This window comes from Limanda limanda, chromosome 21 (assembly GCF_963576545.1).
Source record: "Limanda limanda chromosome 21, fLimLim1.1, whole genome shotgun sequence".
In the NCBI taxonomy this organism is placed as follows: Eukaryota; Metazoa; Chordata; class Actinopteri; order Pleuronectiformes; family Pleuronectidae; genus Limanda; species Limanda limanda.
Window position 1 is genome coordinate 2014190 of NC_083656.1, and position 17696 is coordinate 2031885.

General features: G+C 44.5%; 3 protein-coding genes across 3 annotated transcripts in view; all 3 read right to left on the bottom strand.

Annotated features, from left to right (window-relative positions):
• skap1 (src kinase associated phosphoprotein 1) overlaps positions 1-743 on the bottom strand; it is a 31322-nt gene extending 30579 nt beyond the window's left edge. Inside the window, exon 1 of the mRNA XM_061095492.1 lies at positions 577-743. Coding sequence (XP_060951475.1) covers positions 577-616 — 40 coding nt within the window. The 5' untranslated portion in view covers positions 617-743. The remainder of the gene's footprint in view (positions 1-576) is intronic.
• A 9362-nt stretch (positions 744-10105) lies between these two features.
• On the bottom strand, positions 10106-11452 carry hoxb1b (homeobox B1b). Its single transcript, XM_061095336.1, is given in 4 exon segments — positions 10106-10416; positions 10702-11324; positions 11326-11380; positions 11383-11452. Coding segments are annotated over 4 exon segments (1059 nt in total).
• A 1208-nt stretch (positions 11453-12660) lies between these two features.
• LOC133028142 (homeobox protein Hox-D3-like) lies at positions 12661-16364 on the bottom strand. Its single transcript, XM_061095337.1, has 3 exons — positions 16170-16364; positions 15002-15272; positions 12661-13352 (listed from the first exon to the last, which is right to left on the bottom strand). Exons 1-3 carry the CDS (start codon positions 16362-16364, stop codon positions 12661-12663), a joined length of 1158 nt encoding a protein of 385 aa, XP_060951320.1.
• Positions 16365-17696: the final 1332 nt, after the last annotated feature.

Genomic DNA, 17696 nt, shown 5'->3' on the forward strand with positions numbered 1-17696 from the left:
AGGGAAAAATCCAAAGACATTACAGTGACATATGTGTGTAAACAGTTAAGTCAACATTTTCTTTTGTGACCTGTAAACTCATATTTAGGTCAGAATAAGAAGTAAGACCGGTCTATGACGCTGTAGGCAAAATACGTCGGCTCACATCTCTTATCTGATTCAATCCTCTACATCAGCCGACTGGCAAATGCAAATCCAGAGGCCGGGATGGACCGTCTGTCAGAACATGCAAATGTGGCAAAATACCACAGCACCATCATGTCAGGAACAATGTTTATTACAAGTTAAGAAATATCATATTTTGTAGTGTTTGGTTTTGTTTGCTCAACTTGAAGCAACACTGGGAGTGAAGATTGTATTAGCAAGAGATTTAAGACGGAAAGAAAATGATGATGCTAAAAGTTAGGGTTGTTGTTGAGGTACAAACTAGTAGAGCTAGGAACTAAAGTGAACATTATAGATTTACTTTTGATTGTTGTGACGAGCATATTTTCTCACACTACACTCTCGCACGCTGTAATACCGGAATTTAAAGATCCAACAAACATCATTACAATGAAAACAAAAAGGCATTACCGTTCAAAAGTCTCTTAACGTCCGTCGGTAACGTCCCCATCCCCCGACCTTCACCTGTCCAACTCTGGTAACTTCTCTGACTGTACCTAAGCAAACCCCGTCTCTATCATGTCTCAGCTCCAGCAGCAGAAGCAGGATCCTGGCACGCACACATCCAGCCTCACTATCACAGCATCAAGCCACCTGTGTCTTCTGGCTCTGAAACCTGACTTCCGTGCAAGCACCTCGATTTGCACAGAACGGGGGGGGGGAGCAGGAGCACAGGCGGCAACTTCCTGCACACTCGGGTTTTCTCAGAAGAGGCCGAGGACAGATTTGACAGACACTGATAAAGACCTGACACAGTAACGACGCCGAACAGAAGTGGAGGCCGTGACCCTGAACACCAGCTTCCTTTAGGCAGCAATAAAACCCAGAACAACGACCTGATAATAAAGAGAGGAAACCGACTGCAGAAGCAGAAGAAGACATTTAAAGACCATGGAGGCGTCTGTGGTGAATCACAAAACACTAGACAACTTGGTGGTGACATGCAGCTCTGGCTGTGGAATCCTGCTTTGACTCGTGTAGACACACATTTTAACTTTTGTAGTAAAACCTGCCTCCAGCTCCAGACTTTTGCTTTGTCACTGATCATTTTGAAGTCAACGTATTAAAGTCATTATTTTAAAAATAAATAAATAGACCTGTATATTAAATCCCCCAAAATCATGACGTCAAAATCTTACTTTAAATAAAACGCATGCTTATGTTTGTATACGGTAATTACTTTATTTATGTGCTGTTAAATGATGATGATTGTTGTCCTTCAAATCACAAAAAAAATATATAACACAGCAACCAGCAGCACAAACACGACTAAAGGAGATGAGCAGCCAAGAAACACCGACACTTTTGTTTTGGAAAAATCATTTACCAAATTTTTTACATCAAGCACACGAGTCAACTGCAGCTGCTACAACAGGTCAATTAATCAATTAGTCCTTCAACAGAAAACTACTTAAACTCATTCATCTTTTCAGACTCTTTTAAAGCAAAAATTTTGATTCTTCCAGCTTCACCAATGTGATTTAATGTTGACACTGGACTTAGTATTTAGAAAGTACTTGAAGTATAACACCTGAACTGTATATATAAGTGTAATATTTCCAGGAAACGTCTTAGGAGATGGTTTTGGTAATGAATTGGAATTTAGGGGCTCATCACATGAAGCATTACCTGGATTTATTTACCTTTAAAACCCTGAATTGAGAATCTGTGCAGTAAAGTCCTGAATTAGAGGACGTGTGTTTATGCAGGAGTGACCCAGTTCCGTGGTGAAACTAATTAACAGCCTGTTTGTGGGTTTGAAACCAGCTTTAGCATTTAATCATTTCCCAACCCGGTGTCACGGCTCATTTGTTCCACTAAATAATGCACAGCCAGCAGTTTAAAGCCCCAAATCCTCATTTAAATTCACCACAAGCAACATGGTGTTGGACTCTAGATGAAAACCACGTGGTTTCTGGTTCGTGGTCTTTATCCACCATTTTGTTTGAGGTCACCTGACTCACCTGGAGAAACGGTCCTTCACCTGTAAATCCAACATGGCGTCGTTGGGCCTGTTGGCGGCAGGACGGGGGTCGTCAGCCGGAACCAGGAGCTGCTAGCCGGCTAATGGAATGTAGCTTCACACGATGAACCTCCATTAAATCTACTTTAAGGCTTATTTCAACTGGCTTCCGTGTGTCGTGCTCACCTGGACCCGTGTATCACCTGGACCCGTCTATCACCTGGCGCCGCTGATGAGCGAACCTGGCCCCATGTATCACCTGGGCCCGTGTATCACCTGGACCCGTGTATCACCTGGACCCGTCTGTCACCTGGACCCGTCTAGCACCTGGACCCGTCTATCACCTGGCGCTAGCTTGATGAGCTAGCTTGACGAGCTAACCTGGCCCCGGCTATGTTTCTGAGTAAGTTCACGTCTCCTCACCGTTCGCGATGCATTCAGGTACTCGCAATGTCACTGTCGGTTAGTGCAGTTGTAAAATCGGAAATCAGAGTTTAGGCAGAAACAGCGGTCGAAGTTATTTGATTAAATTTAGTTTATTTATTGAGTCTATGATTTTCTATGACTCTGATAAATAATGACTGAATTGTTTCTTGCAAATTTAGTTTTATTTTACGTTCGATGCGTTGTTTTTACTCGACTTTTGTGCAGGTGCTGCATTCAAGTACTCGCGATGCCACTGTCGTCTAATGCAGTTGAAAATCGGAAATTACAACAAATTTTAATTCAGGGTGTTAATTCCACGTCTTTTGTAAACAATGAATGAATCATTAGTTTTTTAATTAATGGTTTTTATTTTACATTTGATTACAAGTTGATTGATCTTTGAACCAGCGCTGCCTTCAAGTACTCACAGTGTGCCACTAAGATAATGACGTTGTAAAATGGTTAATCACAGTTCTATAACATAAAAGGTTAATTAAAAATCTTTATTTTATTTTATTCCAATGTTTTTGCAGCATTTTATTTTTTGATGTGTAAATCAGAGATCTAGTGAGTTTAAGTGATGTTTCACTGGATATATTTACACAGTGAAAACCTTTTATGCTGAAATCCATCGACGTAAAGCTGCCTTGTGTTTATACATGAGCAAATAAAGATCAGCAGGGATCCAGTTGATGTTTCAGCCAGGCCGCACCACAATAAACTACACGTGGCCTCAGATTGTAAAATGGTTGAACATTATCTTCACCCTGAATAGCACATCGTGTCAAATTAGGTCTGAGAAATTCTCCCTCTCACTGTTTAATTTACAGTATCCACCACTTTGATGGGTCTGTGACTGAAGCTGAGAAACTAATTAGGATATTTCTGACAACAGTGCGGCGAAGCTAAATTGGTCCCTCGCTATATGTGACAGCTCATGGATGGATGGTTTGTATTAGCAGCAGCGGGGGGGGGGACAGCGGTGGTTCGGACCCGAGCTTCTACACACACAGAGCTGACATGTGAGGACCAGGCAGCGGTGGAGGCGGTAATAGAAGTGGTGGTGGTCGGTCTCTCTATCGCCTTATTGATCCTGTATCACAGAGACACGACAAGGAAAGTCATCAAATAACCAAAGCTCCATCAGCCAGCGCTCACATCGACAGCACACAGCAGATATCCATCAGGACCGGGTGGGACTTGTCCTGTGTCCGTCCTGCGTTTTGAAATGTGTTGTGTGTGTATTCAAGCTCACAGGATAATTATTTCACATCCCAGGCAACATCACACAGACACACACACGTAATCTGTCATTTCACAGACTCACAATCATTCAAAATATCTATGTCGTAATACAAGATAAAAGGCTGTTTGCATCAATCAGCCGCAAAGGTTCCATGTCTTCTCTTATATTAAAGTCCAAAAAGGGATTTTTCTCTTTATTCCTGCTAATATTTATTTTTATCATTGAGAAATCTGCCAGTTATTTTCTAGTTTAATCATTTGGTCAGAAAGTGTGATAATATCCCGTTTTGTCCGACCCACGTCCAAACCCGGAGAATTTAATATTATTGTAATGTCACATTTGAGAAAGTGGAATCATCATATACTTAAAAAAAAAAAAATGATGAAACCATATATTGATTATAGAAATTGCTGCAGCTCTGTTGCATTTTCGATGTTAAATACAGCTCAGTTTCCCCACGCGGGAAGTCAACAGCAGTATTGGCAGCAGTTTCCTCTCAGCGCATCATCGTATATTAATATTTTTCCCGTATTTCACGTTGATGACTGTGTCCTGATGGCGTCCTTCCCTGTCCCCTCTCTGCAGGACGCCACGGGGTCAGGCCGAGTTGAATCTCATGTCAGAATTGTCCTCGCGCTGACCTGCTCCTGACTGGCCTCCCAGCAGAAAGCCCCTGTGAAGGTAAGAGGAACTGGGGTCCCCTCCCCTGGAAAAGAGGTTCCCTCCCCCTGACAGCTCCACAGAGCCGCAGCCACCGGCCTGCTGGGCCAGCCCATATGAAAAGGGAAGCCCTTTGTAATCCGGTGGGGATTACACCACCCAACAATGCGCCGCTGAAAGAGCGACAAAAGCCCTGTATCAAACGCCGCTGAGGGGGAGCGCGGCTATGATCTCCCACTACTACCAACACTGACTCCTCCGCCACCTCTCATCTCCCCGAGAGGCCACCCCCCCCGCCTTTAGCATTCGCTGCCCCTGTCCTCCTGCTGCCCTCTCATCTCTAGGATCTGGCCTTTTATCAGCGCATTCCTTTTCATTTGCAATGCGGTGTGGGGAGGGACAGCGGGTCCCTCTGATCTGCGAGGGGAGAGAGAGTCAGGAGCAACCTCGGGGCATGAAGGGTGTGTGTTTCGTGTGTGTGTGTGCTGCAAACACACACACACGCACACACATTGCATTCTCAAGATAGGGTAGTCCAGAGGGACAAATAGTGAAGCACCCATGCTCGTCTTTCAGGCTCTTTAGCTTTGTTTCAGAGAAGGATGTGGCACCTTTGAGTTTTTCCCTTTTCAAATCACGAGCACAAGTTCTTTTATCCTTTTTATTTCATTCTCCTCTAATCCCCCTTGACATTAATCACTCTATAAGAATAGCTGTCTCACCTTTTCCAAGAGCAAACCTCTCCAGTCGGTGCTCATGCAAACATGTCGCAGCGTTTTCAAAAGCTGTGATGACGAAAAACTAAAAAAGGTGTTTGGCCTGAATCTTAAGGGTCTGTTGTAAATGTTTGTGTCGCTGGAGGAGATAAAAAGGAGGCAGTTTACTTTTGGGATTTCCTCCGAGTCACTGTACCATCAACCCCCCCCCAAGTGATGATAGATTGAGGACACAAAAGACGGAGGAGCAAATGTGTTGCGCTAAATCCACAACCTTCACTCACACTGCCTGGTAGACTGCAGGCTGGTGGAGGGGGGGGGGGTTACCTCAGCTTGTTCTCAAATCAATGTTAGCCCTGAGAGCACTGAATAGAGAATCATTCAAATCGTATTATGTTAGGATATATGAGCCGTTTCAAAATATTAATTCAGCATTATTTGAGGTGTCTGTTGAGGGGAGCAGTTACAGCGTGGACTCGCCTGAGCGATCACGCGCCTCTATTACACGTGATATATGAATGTGTGAGAGACGGAGCTATTTTTCATTACCAAGACATTGTCCCTAGGGGCAGTTGTTAAAGAAGAATCCATGAATTATCCCCCTTGAAACAACTGGCCCTTGTCAGGAGAGGAAGGAGAGAGGGGACGGGATCCAGAGGCTGGAAGGAAGCCAGGAGGACGAGTCTGCCTGAGCTCGTGATCCTGCACGCCGCCTCCGCCGCCGCCGCCGCTCCCTCTGTCCAGTTAATTGGAATACAAAGCAGAGCGAGGTCGATGAGAGAGCGGCGGTGGTGGTGGTGGTGGTGAGGGGGGGGGGGGTCTGCTGTCTGTCTCCAGCAACACTCAACCTTCACTGCTCGCTGGGAATTGACTGGGGAGCCAGCAAGCGAGACCGACACACTGTCACTGGTAGAATGAACTGTCACCTTGCATTTCTCAAGCTCCTGGCAGCATCGAATTGGCCGCTTTGAACCATGTGACGTGACACTGATTGAGTTCTGGTGTTTTCCCTCCTGGGCTCCGGAGGAAGGAGCTGGTTTTAATTTCAAGTGTACAGCAAGTGTTCTCCATGCAAAGCATCCAGGCAGGGGCTCATCATCATCATTTGCTTCAAACCTGAAGCTGCAACACCGAACCTCTTCTTCCTCACCACCCCTCATTATTCCACTGTGCTGCTTCGTTACTCTGCCTCTCAGCTGGTCTGGGTTTTCTTACGGCGTGCAGTCATGGCGGCCTGACAGCCACACGGAGGAGGAGAACTATTAGGTGTAGCCATTTGGATCCTGGAGGCAATCCCGGGGAGTATTAAGACGTTAACCCCGGCCAAGTCACTTGTCTTCCTCAGTTACGGAGCTGATGGAGTGGGGAGAGGAAGCCGTGGCAGGAGGGACCCGGGAGGCCGCGGCTTCAGGTCGGCTGCCACCTCCACATCCGGTGGAGCCAGACTCGGTGGGGGGATGGTGGGGAGGAATCTCCCAGGCCGGGAGAAGAGAAGAGCCTCAGTGCCGTAACAAAGGAGGAAGAGCGTGTGCTGCTCAAAACTGATTCATGATTCTGATCCAGACTGAACAACAACTGCAGGCGGATAAATTAAACAACAGAGTATTTGTAATGTTTCAAGTCTGTGTTAGAAACATGAGGAAGGAGGTGACGTGCCGTGAATCACTGTCGGGTCGCTGGGGTCATTTGTTCTGTTCACACTGATCCTTTTATAATGAACTTTACAAAACAATCTGGAGTCGTTGTTGTTTTTAAAATCATGTTCTAGATTTTAAGATTCACTCTTTTTATTGGAAAATGTGTTTATATCCTTTCACTGCAGCAAAGGATTATATACAAAAAAGATTTAACATTAGAGGACATCCATTGATACCTCCGGCTGCTGAAGCTTCTAAACTAAAGATAAACGCTGGAATACAGTTTTAAAACTCACATTGACACCTGACTTTTTTATTTTGAGGCATATTTGAAATCTTATTAATAAAGATAAAATATCAGGATAAAACTGTCGCCTTGTTGAAGGTCCAGTGTTTAGAAGTTAGGATGTATTAGCAGAAATAGAAAATACAAAATGAGGTTTTAAGTCATTTATTTTCACCGGAAACTATAGATTGTTGTTATTTTGATTCATATTTACATGGTTTGAGTTTTCATGTTCCCTGAAGGCCACTGTAGATTCTCCTACATGCTCAGGGTGACTAGAGGGTGATTAATTAATAGAGTGATTTAATTTTGCACCTTGAATAACGTCACACAACCTTTATGTTTTGATATTTAAGTTATGTTCTACTTTATTTAAAATCTATTTATGTAAATTGTTGGGCTGCAGTAGTGATTATTTTAATCTTCAATTAAGCTGCAGATAAAACAAGTTATGATTTTGTCGATAAAACATCTAAAAGCATTTAAAGGTTCAAGTCAGATTTATTAATTTGGCTCAATATCAATATTTTTGCTTGAAAACCACTTTTCAGTCATCAAATCGCTGCTGATTCATTTCTATGTCGACTTATCGCTGCAGCTGTAATGAACCAGACTGTGTTTATGATTCTCAGCATTTCTCCGGTCAGACATTGTGTCCGTCTGACTCCGGCTCGGTGAAGGTCAGCGGACTGTGGAAAAACACCGGGAACAATGACAGAAATTAGTCCCAGACTCGATTGTTCCGTCTTTCATGAAGTCTGATATATTGTATTTCAGCGATATGATGACATATTGTGGCTATTTTGGTGAAACGTCCCACTGCCACACCAGCAGCTCCATTTATCTCTGCACCATGTGATAAATACTGAGGCTGTGTTTGACATCTGTCGGTAGAAATGACTCCTCTGTGGTTTCTCTTAGATGACCGACCCCCCGTCAGGCCATGAATACTGTATCTAGTTTGTCTTTGAAGCCCGGGGACCCTGCAGAGTGACATGCGACAGAGGAACTGGTAGAAAACCAAGGAAGTGAGCCTTGCAATAGACTTGTAAAAGAGCCTGCAACAACTGCAAACAGCATGGGGTACAAACAGCACCGGGTTGACCTCAAACAAAGTGCAGGGGGGGGGGGGGGGGGCAGGTCGGGTGGAGATGTGTTCAATATGTGAGGAGAAGGAGCTTCGGCTGCTGGATCTATTAATAGAACTCGTGTGCAGTGAGCTGTTGGAGTTTTTTATTATTTGTGTAGGATCTTCCTTCTTGTCCCATTGTGTTCATTAACCATGTTCCTCCTCTCCTCTCCTCCTCTCCTTGCCCTACATTCTCCCGCAGAAGGAGGCGAGGACTCCGCTGATCCGAAGGTGAAAAACACCCTCCTCCTCCTCCTCCTCCTCCTCCTCTCCCCCGGCTGAACATCTGTCTCCGTGGCGTCGGCGGCAGCACCGACTCTGACACCTCCAGATGGAGCGCCCGCTGGGAGCGCTGAGGTATTGCCTACAGAGATGGCAGGGATCTCACCTCTGGAATGAAGTCCCACACTTGTTTTCTGCACCGTCCCCCTTTTCTTGTTGTTGGATCTGTCACGATTCAGCCAATCGATTGTCGCCACAGTCCTCGGCCTTGTGACTCATCTGAAGAGGAGGCTGCTGCCTTGTAGAGAAATGTATGACAACAAACCCCGGAGCCCTTTTTTCTAATCTACAGTAATGGGCCGTCGGGTGTTTCAACTGTAACTTCTATTCGTTGAACTGTATTAATTTTTAATATAGTTGTGCGAGAACTGCACACTCATGCAGATATATTTCAAATGGTTGCTGATTTCCATTTCAAAGAAACATGGTTTTCAAAGGCTGGAAACAGTTTTGACTTTGCACAGTTTGCTAAATGGCCGATAACCTTACTTTACTCTTTAAATCTAAATATTAAAAGCAATATACCTGCAAACATCTGAAGTGAGAGGGGCCTGGAGTTCCTCCTCCTCGAGCCACTCTGGTGTCTTGACAGATTGACTCTGCATTCATTTGTGCTTGAACTCTGCGTGAACCTCGGCTTTAGGGAAAAGGACACCAACAGGCCGGTGCTGCTGGGGCAGAAACTCGTGTGTGTGCAAACTTAACACCCAGTGCAAATATTGAAACTGCTGCCCCTTGAGCAGCGGCTGAACCTAGGTGGCCGGGTCCGGCAAACGTTTAGCTGAAGGCGAAACCTGAATGAGCACTGAGATGTTAGATAATCCACTTATCTCCTTGGTTTTCAACAGGAATAAAACGTTATTAAAAAACAATTATGTCACTTAAATCATGTAAAATACATGAGGATCTTTGTGGGCGACCTGTGTCAGCTGTATCTGAGCAGAATTTGTGTAACAAATCCGGGGTGAGACCTGGCTCCCTGGAGTTTGTTGTCATGTTTAGATCCCCTGGAGGTATTTGGAGGTGGAGAGGTCACTGGGAACCACCCCGTGTGCTGAGAAAGATTCCTCTTGTCACATTATGCAAGAGGACTTGGGTGAGACTATAAATGGAAGTAAATATAGAAAAAGTTTTTAATGCACTTCATGATTTGAAATAATTTATTTTAGACCTTTTAGAAAAAGCACATTCACGTATCCTCATTTTCTTTTTTACAAACACAGCATGTACATTTTTTTTTTTTTTCCTCATTTTTAATAAACTTTATTAAGTTTAAATCATCTCAGCAATTGTTGGAAAATACCCTGTAAATAAATAGTGCAAACAATGACATTTAGAACTCCAGTGTTCCAACTCAAAACACAGCATGGGCCTATGAACGGAAGATTATAAAATACAAGAACGGATGAAAAGACATTTAAAAAAAATTCATCTCAGCATTCAGTGTCAAATCTTTTTAAGCACAAGTTCAATTCACACGAGTCCAAAAGTATGTTCACAGTTATTTCCTGGAATGGTGCCACTGGGTGGGGGGGGGGAAACAGCTCAGGCCTCCACATTCTCCATATATATATATATTTATTTGTTTTAAAGTCTTATAATGGTCCAGAGTCGTTCCCTTTCCCCTTTGGAGAGGAGTCAGGGCCGGAGACCTTCTCCACAGGTGCTGGGGTGATGTTCCCCACGGAGGAGCCGAGCTTCTCCCGCTTCTTCTGCTTCATCCTGCGGTTCTGGAACCAGATCTTCACCTGGGTCTCGTTGAGCTCCAGGCTGGCGGCCACCTCCACCCTGCGGGCCCGCGTCAGGTACTTGTTGAAGTGGAACTCCTTCTCCAGCTCCGTCAGCTGCTTGGTGGTGAAGTTGGTGCGGATCACGTTGTGCTGCCCGGGGAACTCGGACAGGCCCGCTGGGGAGAGAGAGCATGGAGGATGAGTGTGTGATGGATGATAAAAAAAAAACACATGGAACTCAGAGGACTAGTGGGTGACTGATGGGTGAGAATGAGACGTGACCGTGAAGAGAAACAAACGGATCAAAGAGTTAGAGACCAAATATTTTTTCAGGGCCATTTTGGATCATTATATCACAGCCGGACTTTGTCTTTACGCACAGTTTACGCACAGTGAGGCCCTCTGGGATCACATGACCTCTCTAAGCTGCACTTCACTTCTCTAATTCTTAATAAACAAACCTGTTTTGGGAGGATTCCTCTTCACTTTCATCCAATCGAATGTTTTAGACGTTTCCTCCACATGCTCCAAGTCCGTCTCCTTGCTCTGGGCCGGTAACCTGGTGTAAACACTGTCTGTGTATTCTTGCTGCCTCTGCTCCCCGGTACCGAAGTGCAGATAGTGGCTGTCCCCGGGGTAAGGGGCCATGCTGGTTCCGAGGGGGGACACCTGCGCATGGATGAAGTTCCGGTCCTGCTCGGGAGCCAGGCCGTACTGGTGGTGTCCGAACTCCAGAGGAGACCCGTACATGGAGCTCCCGGGTGTGGAGAACTGCAGGTCCAGGTTGACCTGGTGGCCCTGGTGGTGCAGGGGGAGGCTGGGGGTCTGCAGGGGGAGGCTGGGGGTCCCGGAGACCAAGCGGCCATCCGGTGCGTAGCTCTCACTTGTTGCACACGAGCTGGACGACATGTATCCGTGGTTGAGGTTGTGGTATCCGGCCTTGGCGCTGAAGAGGTTCGCTCCCCGGTTGCACCCGGGGTAGTCCAGGTAGGAGTTCATCCTGCAGGAGCCTTTTGTTTGTTCACAAGTGATGAAGCCTGATGAGAGCAGTCATTAATCGGTTGCTCCCTGTGCCCTAACCTCCTAGGTAGTCTGTCAAAGCTGTAAAACTGCCTTCCACCCTCATATCACCTTCCTGACACACCACGTGACCCGCGGAAGGCCAATGGCGGAGCAGCTCCAGCAGTCTGTCACGTCTGCAGGCTCGTCCATCACACGGCTCGCATTTACATGACAAACGCTTCAATCAAACGCGCTCATCCATCTGATAACAACACCAACACCAGGACAAATTTTCCGGCTGCAGCGTCAGAGGAGCTCCGAGTGACAAATTTATGACAGAAAGAATAATCACAATATTTGTGTAACGTGTATAGGAATGGTAGTAATAGGCTCGTATTAATAATAACGGCCTCCAGAGAGTAGACGATGTGCAGAGATCCAACAGGAGAATTGTTATTGTCTTTTATAATATAGTAATATCAGGAAGAAGCCAAATTGACTGAATTATTCCACAAAGTGCACAAATAATAATAGACAAGAACGAATTTGTTTCATTTAAATGTATTAACAATTATAAATGAACGGGCCTTAAAGCTGTTATTAATTGCGTTGATTTATTTATTGCACCTTTTCGTTTGACGTACACATCTAAATCTCGTCTTTTCTTTTATCTAAATACAAATTTAGTCCAAAACGTGTTTTATCTTAGTATCAAACTACAATATTTCGGTGTTTCAGACTCGAATCCAGACAGACTGTGAATCAGCCTGTGTTGTAAGAGGGAGAGAAGGAAGCAGCGCAGAGGATCCAGTGATCCATCATGGCTCTTTTACAGATTGACACTTTGTGTGGCCCACTTTGCCCATAAAAGAACAAAGACACATTTAAGAACCACACAGGCCCTTTTCTCCGGCGTCTATCTCTCTTGCTTGAGAGTTAACGACACTCACACTAAAATGTAATATCTTCCCAAACCTATCACGTCCACAGCCACACGTTAGGGCGCTGTAATTAAGTATAGAGTTAATGTGACGAATAATTAAGCTTTAAGAACAAAAAAAAAAGGTGGATTTCCCATTTTCCCAGCGTTTTGTCTGAATTACAGTCGTTTGGCTCTTAGAGAAATATTTACTCTGGGGGGGAGTCTTTTTATTTATTTATTTATATTATCTAGAAACAACAGTTAACGTTTTCATGTAAACCACATGGGGCTGGGAGGTAACGCTCATGCGTAAAAGTTAAACCAACAGTGGATTGTAAAAGCTCCAGAGGAATAAATACAAATAAATACAAATAAATAGAAGCTAGAAGCTATTTAGATAATTAGTTCAATAAATAAACAGTAGAAACTTGCACTTCAACACGGATCCGTCACGTTTCTCTTCCATAGAGCAAAGAGAGAGTTCTTCGAGGATCTGCTACAGATGAGTCAGTTTTGGAGCCTGCATGATTCTGTCCTGAGAGGAGCAGCAGCTCAGTGGGAAGAAGGGACCGGTGACGTCACCACTGTGGTTCGATGCGTGTGCGCGGCCGTGCGTGTCGTACTGCACCTCGAATGGCGTGGCGTGCGTGAAGCCCAGAGCCGGGTACTTGGAGTATTGTGCTGGGTACTGGATCCGGGACTGGGACTGGGACAGGGACAGGGACAGGGACTGGGACTGGGACTGGGACAGGGACTGGGGCTGGGGCTGGGGCTGGCACTGGGACAGGGACTGGGACAGGGACTGGGACAGGGACTGGGACTGGGACCCCTGGTAGTCCCCTCCTCCTCCCACATGCACGTAGCCCAGGCTGGACAGAGTGGGGCTGCCCGGGGCCGAGGGGGGGGAGGAGGACGGGGGAGAGGAGGAGGAGGCCGTGGTGGGGGGGGCGAGGAGGCCCTGCTGCCGCTCGTCCTTCTTCTGCTTCATCCTGCGGTTCTGGAACCAGATCTTGACCTGCCTCTCATGCAGGTGGAGCAGGCCGGCCAGCTCCACCCTCCTGGGCCGGATCAGGTAGCGGCTGAAGAGGAACTCCTTCTCCAGCTCCACCAGCTGCGCGCTGGTGTACGCGGTGCGCATGCGCTTGGAGGCCGGGGGCGCGCTCGGACACTTGTCGTTGACGGTGCAGTCTGTGGAAAGAGAGAGAGAAGAGGAGAGAGAGAGAGAGAGAGAGAGAGAGAGGGAGAGAGGGAGAGAGGGTTGAAGACTTTTCTGTTCAATCCCCTTTTATCCTCCTTTATTTGACTTTGATCTTATCTGACTGCTGCTTCTTTTTGCTTTGCTATGTTATATGTTATATGTTATATGTTTATGTTATATGTTATATGTTATATGTTATATGTTATGTTATTTTTATTTTGTAAAGCCCTTGCCTGCCTTTTATCCTCTTTTATTTGACTTTGATCTTATCTGACTGCTGCTTATTTTTGCTTTGCTATGTTATATGTTTATGTTATATGTTATATGTTATATGTTATATGTTATATGTTATATGTTATATGTTATATGTTATATGTTATGTTATTTTTATTTTGTAAAGCCCTTGCCTGCCAGGTCAAAAGATCACAGGTCCCACTTACTACGTACTTACTACATATATATTCATATTTTTTTGTTTTAATTTAATATTCCCCACTCCACCCAGTAAACATCTGCTTCATTTTAATATTTTTCTGCTTCATTTTAATATTTTAATATGTTATACGTTATATGTTATATGTTATATGTTATATGTTATATAGTATGTCAATTTCTTTTTTTAAATTTTTGTAAAGCCCGTCTACTGTGTAGATGCTGCCTGCCATGTCGCAAGAATTTCACTGGGACAATAAACTTTGATTTGATTTGATTTGTTTTTAGTCATTTTCTGCTTATAACAGTTTTTATGTATTTTCCTCCTTTACTGTCACTTTCCTCCATTTATACTAAACTGTCACGTGCACCTGCTCTAAAATACATCTTAGATGAATAAATAATAATCACACAGCAGACAAATGAACAACATGACAGAAACAATGGAAACACAAACAGAGCACATTGGATATTTAACGAGTAAGTTATCGGTTGAAAACTAAACTTGACAGCGGAGGAAGATTTAGAAATCAATCAGAGATTATTGCACTTTTCATCCAAACGATAAAACACAAAAGCTTCACAGAATAAAAGCAATGAAACAATAAAACGGGACAAAGATAATTTGTCTCTGGTTATTTTTCTATTTTTGTTCTGCCCACAAATTGTTGCTTCTTTAAATCTATATTTTTATTTTCCAAATTTCTTTGTACATCAAAGTTATAATTTGTAAAAAAAATCCTATAATTTTTTTAAATATATTTCTGCTAATAATAAATAAAGACCAGGCCTGAATCACAGTTTCAAATAGAATCACTTCAAAAATAATTATCAAAAACATTTTATAATATTTATTCCATTTCTGGGTTAATTGTTGTTTCTGCTTTTGCCAATATTTCCTCTGCACTTTGTTTTGAAAAGTGTTGAACAAATTAATTTCTGATGACTTTACTTTAAATGAGCCTCAGACTGAATGTGGGTCAGATGGAGCCGGTGCGTGTTCGCCTGACTGGATTTAATTAATAGCTTCCGTGACCTTTTGAACCCGGCGATGGAAAAATATGAGCTAATCTCCTCAATTAACTGTATCCGAGCTCATTAGAGAGCTCATAAATGAAAAGGCCTCATTTGGTAACTGGCCTCCTCCTCTTCCTCCTCCTCCTCTTCCTCCTCCTCCTCCTCTTCCTCCTCCTGGCGTCACACTAACCTGAGCTCCTCCTGCCTTGGGCCTGGTTCGGTCTCGACTCCTTCATCCAGGGGAAAATCTTTTTGCTCATGTTAAACTTCTGGATTTTTGACCTGCAGAGGCTGAAGTCCTGGTGGTGGTGCTGCTGGTGGTGATGATGGTGATGATGGTGCACGTTGCTTTCCTGCATCTCCATTGAGAGTGCACCCCCAACCCAAGTCTCCACTTTGACCTTCCGACGCAGCGCTGGCAGCCGAATGTCACATGGCAGGTTTCCAGGGAGGCTGCCGGCCTGAGAGGAGCCAGAGAGAGAAAGCACACAGAGAGAATCAGGGAGGAGACCACACGATCCATCTTATCCACTCAATAGTGACCTGACGTGAATAGCCGAGCCTCTCCTGAGCAGAGAGGCGACAGCAGAACCAAGAGCCTGGAGCCAACACACCTCCTGGAAAACACACGCTTTGTGGATCATCTGGTAAAAAATCTGCCACCTAGAAAATATCATTTTTTTAAATTATTGACCCCTCACAGGATCATGCTATTTTATTGTAACACAAATAAACATGATTCAGATTTTTTGGAATTATCACTTAAGATTATTGTTCTGATTTAAATAAAGGATAAACCCAAATGGCAGAAATACGACATGTGGAATAATAATAATTCTTAAAAATGTCAAATGTAAACAGGCCAATTAAAAAGAAAATACATTTAATATTAATACATTAATTTAACAAGTAAAACCCAGATTTATTTATGCTGTTTTCAGGGAGTTTCTATAAATGACATCAGCGGCCTGTGACTGTGAATAAATGAAAGTCTTTATTCACTAAATGGAAAAAGAATTAAACGTTTCAGACGCTCGTCCATCAAACTACACAGAATACAACACGGGTCCATTGTGCTGCGCAGCGGCTGCTTCCAGGGCCTGGACCCGAACAAAATGCGATTAAAAGCTGGAATTGAAGATCGTAATTGAGCTAAATGAAATCCCGTCTCCTGGAAGAGAAGAGGAGCAGAGAGAGAGAGAGAGAGAGAGAGAGAGAGAGAGAGGGAGAGAGAGAGGAGCAGGAGTCTGGAGGCACGCGGCTGCCTGAACTCTGGCTGAACCGCGGCTGGAGTCAGGCTCGTAAATCACACAGACACACAACCGAGTCCGGTGCACACAACACACAACAGCCCGCACCGCACCGTCCACCGCAACTCCATGCATCCCGCACGCAAACAGTCCGCACGCCTCCCTCACCTCCGCGCGGTGGATGATGCTCCTCTCCGGGTCCGGGTCCGGGTCCGGGTCCGGGTCCGGGTCCAGGTCCGGGACGTGGCTCTGGGGGTAAAGCGGAGTGGACAGTGTTTCTGCAGCTCGCACGCCGCCTTGCATAGCGTTTCTGCACGCTCTGTGTGTGTGCATGTGTGTGTGTGCTGTGTGTGTGTGTGTGTGTGTGTGTGTGTGTGTGGCTGTGCGTAAAAAGGAAAATCCCTTTCTGCTGATCATGCAGGCTCACTTTCATGTGGTAATGCCCATGGAAAGGAAAACGGCAAATTGATTCCAACTACATCTTCATTAGAATCTGAGCAGAATGAAAATCCAACAGCATCGAAGTGACTCAAACATTCAGAGGATAGAAAAATACAAGGTTCGTTTAGAAAGCTGCTATTTTTACATTTCACCCAGAAACACTCCAGTTGGAATTTACTGCACAATTATAACAACAAAGACGTCTCCTGTGTGTGTGTGTGTGTGTGTGTGTGTGTGTGTGTGTCTCTGTGTGTGTGTGGTAAGGATCCCTCTCTGTGGATCATGCATTCTGGTGGGTTTTATATAAACGTCCATACAAAGGAGGATATTTACACATTTCTGTGCCAAATTGTCTTCATACATCATCATAACAATGTGAGCAGAATGAAAACCCAACAGAATCCACAGACGAGCTGAGATGTTTTGGCACTAAACTCCATTTGAAGTGGATTTAAATAAGGATTATAGTTTGTTTAGAAGTCTCCTCCTCACATCTGGACCTGGCTGCTATTTTTACATTTCACCCAGAAACACTCCAGTTGCATTTTTTCTTTTTCCTGCTCAGTTATATAAACACAGACTTCTCGTGTGTGCGTAAAAAGGAATCCGTTTGAGTGTCATATATGCTAATAGCTATAGAAAGGATTATTTAACGCATGTATTTTACGCATTTCTGAGCCAAATTGACTCCAACGACGTCTTCATAACAATCTGAGCAGAATGAAAAATCAAACGGAGGCTGAGAAAACAGAAATACTCTGGCGCTGAACTCTTCAAATAAGGGAAAAACTGCGATTCAAAAGCTGCTATTTCTTTAAATGTCACACACAAACACTCAAGTTGCACGGTGACACAACAAACACACACACACTTACACACATATATTCTCCTGGAACGAGTCCAACCCAGAGACAATAAATTCAAACGTCCCCGGATTCGGACCGATGCCAGAGGAGCCATCAATTATACAGGCAAGAGAAAGACGTCAGTGTTTGTTTGTTCACGCTCGCAAAGCAAGTGCACTGCGTCTTCTTATCTGCATGAGTGATCAGATCAGACAGACAGGCAGACAGACAGACAGACAGACAGACAGACAGACAGACAGACAGACAGACAGACAGACAGACAGACAGACAGGCAGGTCAGCAGCAGCAGCGTCCATTTAAAAAGTGCACAAGTACAGATTGAAACGTG